General features: G+C 40.5%; 1 protein-coding gene across 1 annotated transcript in view; it reads right to left on the bottom strand.

Annotated features, from left to right (window-relative positions):
- The window catches only part of prl (prolactin), a 3474-nt gene extending 3029 nt beyond the window's left edge, over positions 1-445 (bottom strand). The window contains exon 1 of the mRNA XM_008283706.1: positions 386-445. Within this exon, the coding sequence (XP_008281928.1) occupies positions 386-428 (43 nt within the window). The 5' untranslated portion in view covers positions 429-445. The remainder of the gene's footprint in view (positions 1-385) is intronic.
- Between the last annotated feature and the right edge of the window lie 7534 nt (positions 446-7979).

The following is a 7979-nucleotide window of genomic DNA, read 5'->3' as shown; positions in this document are numbered from 1 at the left end:
GGCTGATAAACTGCGTCTTCATTTCTTCCAGCTGGTGCTGGACTGGATCCACCTCCAGCAGGTTCAAACTGGTTACAATCCCAAATCTGAGCAGCTGAACATCTAAATCTCAACTAGTTTTTGTATTTTTTAGTGTGTTTTCTCAAGGATCCTCTACATGTGGTTGTTTAAGACCAAGATTTATACTGAACAGCTTGTCAACTATATCATTTATTTAAGCTTAAATTGGCCTCAATGTTCAGAATCTCAGACTTGTGCAGCTGAACATCAAAATATTGGACAAATTTCTGCACGTCTTGTTTTTCATCGATGAAAAAAATGTTGTCAAAGCATCTCCAAATACTGTAATAGATTGTAAAAGACAGATAAAATCGGTCCATCTCACCTGTGATGAGGACTTTGCTTCCATTGGTTCTTCTCTCAGCCATCTCTCTCTCTCTCTTTCTCTCTTTCTTTCTTCCTTTTCTTCCTCTTTTGTCAGTTTTAGCTTCGTTTTCTCGTCACTCTTTCTGCCCCTCGCTCCATGTTGCCTCCCTTTTATAGTCCCCCGGCTCCAGCGGTTTGGTTATGCAGCAGAAGGGTGAGCCTGTGCTAATTGTGTGGAACCCGTTCGGACCAGTTTATAATGAGAAACATGGCTGAGAGGGAGACAGATCTGAATGGATGCAACAGGATGCGGTGGCAGGTTTGATAAGTGGGTTTGTGTGGATGGAAAAAGTTCCTCGCTGGTCTTAATTAAACGGATGAATAAAAGCATTAATGTTCACACAAAGTTTTTCTGCCTCGGTTCCGTTTTTACATGATTTGATAGAGAAATGACTGATTACACCACACGTCTGTAGCTCACCTGACCCTGTATGTGCAAAACAAATCATCCTCCAAAATAAGACTTTTAAGCAAAGCAACAGCTTCTCTCTCGAGGCCTGTAAATATGAAATCATGATTGGATTCAGCTGTTTTTCCCGCTGCTGCTCTTCATTCATATTTACTGCTCAGCTGCGTCATGTCGACTCTGAGTTCTCTGCTCAGGCATCTTAAAGCACTTTGTGCTTTTATTATCTTCATCCAAACATCCAGGTGGGACGATTACATCAGATAGTAAAAATTCATGTCCTGAAATTCTGTGAGTCTCAGCAAGTCAGCTTTTTGGTCTTCTTTAACCCTATTCAGGACTTTTGGGTTTAGGTGACAGGTGTTGTTTTTTCATTTTTTAAGATTTTATTTTATTTTTTTAATATAAAAACAGGGACATTTGTCATGCATTTGGAACCAAAAATATGTCAACTTATCAGAAAACTTATTTAACAAAGCATAAAATTCTATAATGAATACCAACAAGTATTTTGCACATATTCTTTCTTGGGGTCCAATGGACATCGTTGCCTCACAGCGAGAAGGTCACCGGTTCGTGTCCCGGTGAGGACACCCGGGACCTTTCTGTGTGGAGTCTCCATGTTCTCCCCGTGCAGCGTGGGTTCTCTCTGGGTTCTCCGGCTTCCCTTTTTAAAATTGTTTTTCCAATTTATATCCTTTTTGTTGCTTTGCTTGTTTCGCATGTGTAAAAATATTTTTTTTCCCACCTTATAACATTAACTTTTTATTTACTTCTACTGTTGTTTGACCTGATATATAAAAAAAAAAAAACATAAATATGATCTCCAGTGTTGAATGTTAATATAAAAGAATAACATCCACCTTACAGTACAGCACATGCACTGTCCAATGATATGAACTGTATATATAAATATGTATACATATAGTATTTTACTGCTCTTTTCCATTTCAGAGTTCATATATTTATATAGATTTAATGCACTGGATCCTTCTTATAGACTCCAATGATGTGTGTGTAATATATATCTATATATTTTAGGTTTCTCTTTTAAATTTTCTTTATTTTCGACTAAAATCATAAATTCTTTAGTCTTTACCTCAGCTCACCTGAGAACACCAGCTGTTTTAAACTTTCCACCTTTCTGCCAGCATGTGATGGTTGAACAGAGGAGATCCAATGGAGACACCTGGTGGACACATGTGGAACTGAAACTCTCTCTCCTCTCAATTCAGCTTCAGCTCATGCTTTATTAACACAGACGTAATTAACATTATCAAGCATCGAATAAATCAACATCACATCAGAAAGGTGGTGAGGATTTAATAAATAAGCAAATATTAGAAGAAGAAGATGGCACCAAGCAGAGCAGCAGGAAGCAGCTGGTTTGGGTTGTAAATGAGAGAATAACGTTGCTTCAGCTAAATATTGTGCAAAATTTAGACTCGATTTTCTGCTTAAGTTGATTCAGCACAAAGTTTAAGTAAAGCTAATGGAAATAAATTGGCTTAATAACCTATTTTTTCAGTGAAAAGGATGTTCCAAGCATCATTTCTTTTATAAATAAATTCCAGTGAAGCCATGAATTATTAACATTATATATGTTAATATTAGGGATTATTGTCAATTGTACGGTAAAACGTGTACTTGAGCTGAAGTAAAGTACTGCTTCAAAAGAATCTCCTTAATCTTTCTGCTGTGGTGATGGCAGATATATATTTTTTGTGGATTATATCAACTTGTCATTACATTTATATTTTAAACTGGTTTTTTGAATTTTGGTTAAAATTCAGTTCACTGCTCGTTTAGTACTGAGCATCCGACATCTCAACGTCCACGTTTCTTCCAGTTTTTCTGCTGCAACTCAGGCACCATAAAGAAAAAGACGGTAAGTCCAATGACAAAATTGTGATTTACATTTTAAATTTGTATGTATAAGTTTGTAAAATGGGAAACTACAAGCTGACTTCTCTTAAATGATGCTACAGCAACTGTTTGAGTAACTTGTTAACCAACATAAACTTAATTTAATTGCATGTTACCTGTTGAATCATTTAAGTTTCTCCAACAATTCTCTTTTTTTTTTATTGTTGTAGGTTTGAAAAGCAGCGTCGGTCTGACGTTTGATCAGTGTCGAGTCCTTCTGAAGTGCATCTGAGTCATTTCCACGGTAAGACCTCCATCTGCATTCTGTCAGCTCAGTGTGAAATTGTACTTTTGTGTGAAAAAGGAGGAAGTCGACTGTGTTTTCTCCAATCTGCATATGCAGCGTTTAGGACTGTTTGAGAACCAATGTCATGAAAGTTAAGCGCTCCAAAACTCCTGCATAGATCAAGAGTCGGAAAAGAAAAAAAACAGGGAAAAAATAGGCATCTGCAAAACCTGTACCAGATGTTCGGGGCACAGCTGGCAGTGTGTCTGTTTGTTTGTGTGTCCAGACTTTTGTAGTAGGAAGGTTTCCAGTTTGACAGACATGACTCTAATTTTTAATCCACAGACTCTTCAAATTTGTAAAAGCTCCCCATAGTTGAGAGAAGTGAGCTTTGTTTGCATGCTGTCACACAATGTAAAGTGTGTTTCCTCTGCTGGAACAAACTAAAGACACTAAAGCACATGTGGCCTACGATGAGGAAGGAAACCCAAATGCACCACATGAGCAGTTTTCATTTGAGTGAGAGGATGTAATGTTTGAGTCTAGTGTCCAGCTATTCTAGCCTGGAAGTGCCACACAAATGCACAAATACAAATCCGACTGGAACCTCTCAGATCAGTTTCAACTACCAGAATGCAGTTTGATAGACTGGAAATCGGAGCGACAAAACCATAGAGGTGTAGTGAAGAAGTATGAAAGACGGCACTCCTCTGTACAATCTGTTGTGTCACACCCGGCCTATAAATGCTTGTTTCTGTTGGAACAGGAGGAGGGCCAGGTGATGTAACCTGGTTCCCATTACATCCATGATGTAAGCATCACCCGACCAGTTTGATTCTATTAAGATGAACTCTGGTTAGTTTAACCCGTTACTGTGGTTCATCCAGTCAAACCCCGGTGGTGGTCTGTGGTTTTAGCATCATTCAAAAGCCGTGCAAGGAAAAGGTTTAGCTGTTTGAGAAGTTTTTCTAGCATCAGTCTGTATAAATCCGTTAAATTGTTTGGTAACGTGGACGCTTCTCACCACAGTGGTTTTACATTTGGTCTGTATGAAGCAGTTCAAACCTCAGCCGGGTGCGTTCGAACCCTCCAAATACTTCGTCAGTTCATGAAGTTCATTAACAAGACGGAACAGCCCGCAGTAACCACTCCGGAATATTTGTGTACAAGATGCCCGTGTTTGCCGTTACTCGCAACACGTCCTGGGGCTTCTCTTTGAACACACAGCTCAGCTCCGCCACAGTTACATAGCCGCAAGGCCTCGGCGCTCAACAGGTTTAACAAGCTTCTCCAACTCAGCGTGCGTTTGTCCAAACAGAAACAAAAGGTGGGTCTGCCTCAGTGTTTGGCATTGTGTCGGAATTTGCTTTATTGGCTGTTTGGTCCCAAAGATCCCACTGCTGAGAACGTATGAGGACAGAAGCACTTTTTACTTATTCTGAGAGACATATTTTCCACCCGAAAGGTAAGACTGAGATGTAGAGGTAAAGATTTAAAGGAGTCGTAAAGTCCATGTCAGCAGGAAGCAGGAAGGACAGACAGCAGCAACCAGACTCTGCTGTTCGGTTGGATTGAGGCACCAGAACTATGTCATTTGGAACAAGAATTGGTAGAAGATTGGTTAAGTTTAGGCACCAAAGCCACCTGGTCTCCTCCTTTTTCTGGGTTCCATCCCACCTAATACTCGCACATGATTGGTTGGCTGACAAGGAGCAGCAGTGAAGCAGTAAAATCAATGCCAAAGGAATGTAGATTATACATTTGTGGCACAAGCAAACATAAACCAGCTGAAAAGTCTCTCAAAACGTATTTGAGGATGTAGTTTAGTTGTATGGGAACATCAGTTTTCATGTTATTTGCCAGAAATTCATTCTCAGATACAGAATTGTGAAGGACTTTATCCTCGGTTGCACCTTTTAGCGAAGGTGAGACAAGATGCTGAATTCTGCTGCCAGGGTTTAAATAAAAACTAACATCAAAGATTCTAAGTTACATAGCCTACACTGGGCCTCTGTTTCTTTTAGAAGTGATTTTAAAGTCCTTCTCTGAGGCACTAAATGGATTTCTTTCTCTTATGTATCATCCTACAGATCCTCCATGAGTCCTGAGATTCTCTTTGAACTGTTCCCATCATCGTTATAAAAACCTTTGGCTTGATTTAGTTCCAAAAATGTGGAACACTGACTTTAAATTATACATTTGCTCATTTGTCAGAGGACAGTTTAAAACGACAACTTAAAACTTCTAAATTTCCCCTGTATTTAACAGCAATCTCTTTTAATTTATCTTAAAGCCTTAACTGTGCTGTTGCTGTTAAATAAATAGTAACTCTCATTAGGGCCATTTTCTAGGAACTATCAGGACATTTTAGAGCAACAGGACATCAGAGAACCGCCCCTGTATAACTTCCCTATAGGGGCTGTTTTCGAGGAAGAGTAAAGTACCTGATGAAGGGCAGGAACTTCTGAGCATCTCTGAAAAACTGCTGAGTCAACACTGTTTGGCTAAACTCAGAGACGATAAGATTATTTGGTTAAAATCGAAGAGGACATTGAGCGCTGTTCTGCTCTTTCGATGTCCTCCTCCAGTAGCGGTTTTATTTCCAACATCGCCACCAACAAGGTAAAATTCACCAAATGCGCTAACTTGACAAATCTCCGTTGTTCTACGTCCAACACGCTCACAGAAGTTCAGGTATGTGCGCTAACGTTGTCATTGTTCTGGCACATTTAGAGTTAACGTTGTGGTCTAACTGGTTTATAACTGGGTATAACTGGTTTATAACTGGTTTGTACTTGGTCTAACTTGGTCTAACTGGTTTATACTGGGTCTGACTGGTTTTTATTGGGTTTAACTGGTCTAACTTGGTCTAACTGACTTATTCCTGGTCTAACTGGTTTATAACTGGTCGAACTGTTTTATACTGGATCTAACTGCTTTATACTGGGTCTAACTTGGTCTAAGTGGTTTATACTTGGTCTAACTAGTCTCTCATGGTCAGTGCTTGGTCCAACAGGCTCTTCTGAATGTTATTGTACTGCTCTTATATGGTTTCCACTGGTTTGCGGTGGGTCTAGCTGGTCTTTACTGGTTTATATTATGTCCTACTAGCCTTTACTAGTGTTTACTGGTTTAGCTGGTTTTGTGTAGTTTGCACTGAATCTAGCTGGTCTTTAGTGGTTTGTACTTCGTCGGGCTGGTCTTTACTGGTTTATACTGGGACTGGCTGCTCTTGTGTGGTTCATACTGGGTTCTGTAAGAGGTTCACTTTGTCGTCTCTAGAAATTGTTTCAACTGGATTTCACTGGTTTTTAATGGGTCAAAACTGTCCGATTCTACACCTAAATAGAAACAGAGCACCTAAAGGGTCAGTTACGGGGCCGTTCATATAAACATTCATCCCTTTGGACCTACTTTTTCTTTATCTATTTATTTATTTTGCTGCTGAATTTTAAAGCACATTGAGCTACATGAAGCACATCTTCCATTTTGTATGTGAACTACATTCATTCATTCATTCATTTGTGATAGAGTCGTTTAAACCACAGATATTCACACTCCCAGTCAGACTTCTTCTGTACAGACTCATAGAAACTCCAGTAACAGAAACACAAATATATTAGGGGTTTGGTGAAGGTTTTAGGTTCGGTTCTGTACACACTAATCACACATGAAAATCCGCCGTGTTTAAAAAGTACAGCTATGAAGCCCCGGGCCGGTAAACCAACACTCAGTGAGCTTTTGACGCCGCGAGCAAAAACCCAAGTTACATATCCACTCCGTTTCCAAGGACATACGTGTTCGTGCACTGTGGAGGAACATTTAGGAGACCCTTGTGTCCTTCAGGCACACGGGCTTGTTCAGGAGCCAAGAGGTCACCTGTTTACTGTATATTTCCCATGACACCTTGCTTCAAACGGCTCCACCAGATTGGCAACGTGATATAAGGGGATTGCGTATTAATAGCACGCAACTTCAGAAACATTTTGCATGTCGTGTCTATGCATTTTAAGCTTTTCACATGACAGTTTAGTGAGTTAAAATAACATGCAAATGGGTTGAGGTAAAGGTCAGGGGCAGGGCGGCCAGTCGCTGCAGCCACATGTTGTGCAATGAAGCACCAAATGCAAAAAAAAACAAACAACTTTTCATGATACTAGGCTGATACTGCAAACTTCTGCCAGCTTCAGCCTCCATTCAATCAGCATTGCCATACATGATGTCCTGTGCTTGTGTCAACATGCACATGCGCAGCACGTCTCCCATGACTGACCTACAGACTGACTTTGAAGCCTCCTCTGATTTTATCACAACCTCCAAGAGTGCACACACATTTATTTATTTATTTTATTTTTTAAAATTTAAATCCCCAACTGCTGCAAGCAAATGCCTGTTTGCTGTCAGGAAAACAGTTCATGTTGCTGGCTTTGTCTTAAAAAGCAACAGGAGGAGAAAATGTGTGTGTTTAGGGTGTTTGAACGTGGTGTTAACTCATGCAGAGTCAGCATTCAGCCCAGGGGTCTTATCTGCATGCATATGAGGAAGGAACCTGGACATAGAGACAGAAAATAAGGAATCAGGATTAAAACCCAGGCTGAGATGATGAGCAGACAGCGAGGAAACAACATGAGAACCACGGGAGCCGTATTTCACAGTTTTATGGGCCGAGACGTCGACCTTGCCGCAGTCCAGGCTAACAAACATGTTGCACATGTGCAGAGCTCCACCTCTTAAGCGCCGTTTAACCCTCATGGAATCTCAAACAGGAGCGTCGTCTTTTTTAGTCTGGTTCTCCTTTGACTCAAACTTCCTTCAGAATTCTTCCTCTGCTTCTCCCCCATCCCTTCCCCCCAAACGCTGCCTCTTTGTGTTGTCGCTCCTGGCAGTGCGTACACAATAAGTGCACACATGCACACACATGCACGCGTGGTCATAAACCAGAGCTACACACCCCCTTTTCACTGAGATCACATTCACTACAGAGCAGTTGCAGCA

Source organism: Stegastes partitus, unplaced genomic scaffold (genome assembly GCF_000690725.1).
Source record: "Stegastes partitus isolate 25-593 unplaced genomic scaffold, Stegastes_partitus-1.0.2 Scaffold324, whole genome shotgun sequence".
In the NCBI taxonomy this organism is placed as follows: domain Eukaryota; kingdom Metazoa; phylum Chordata; class Actinopteri; family Pomacentridae; genus Stegastes; species Stegastes partitus.
This window is presented reverse-complemented; position numbering and strand designations above follow the sequence as displayed.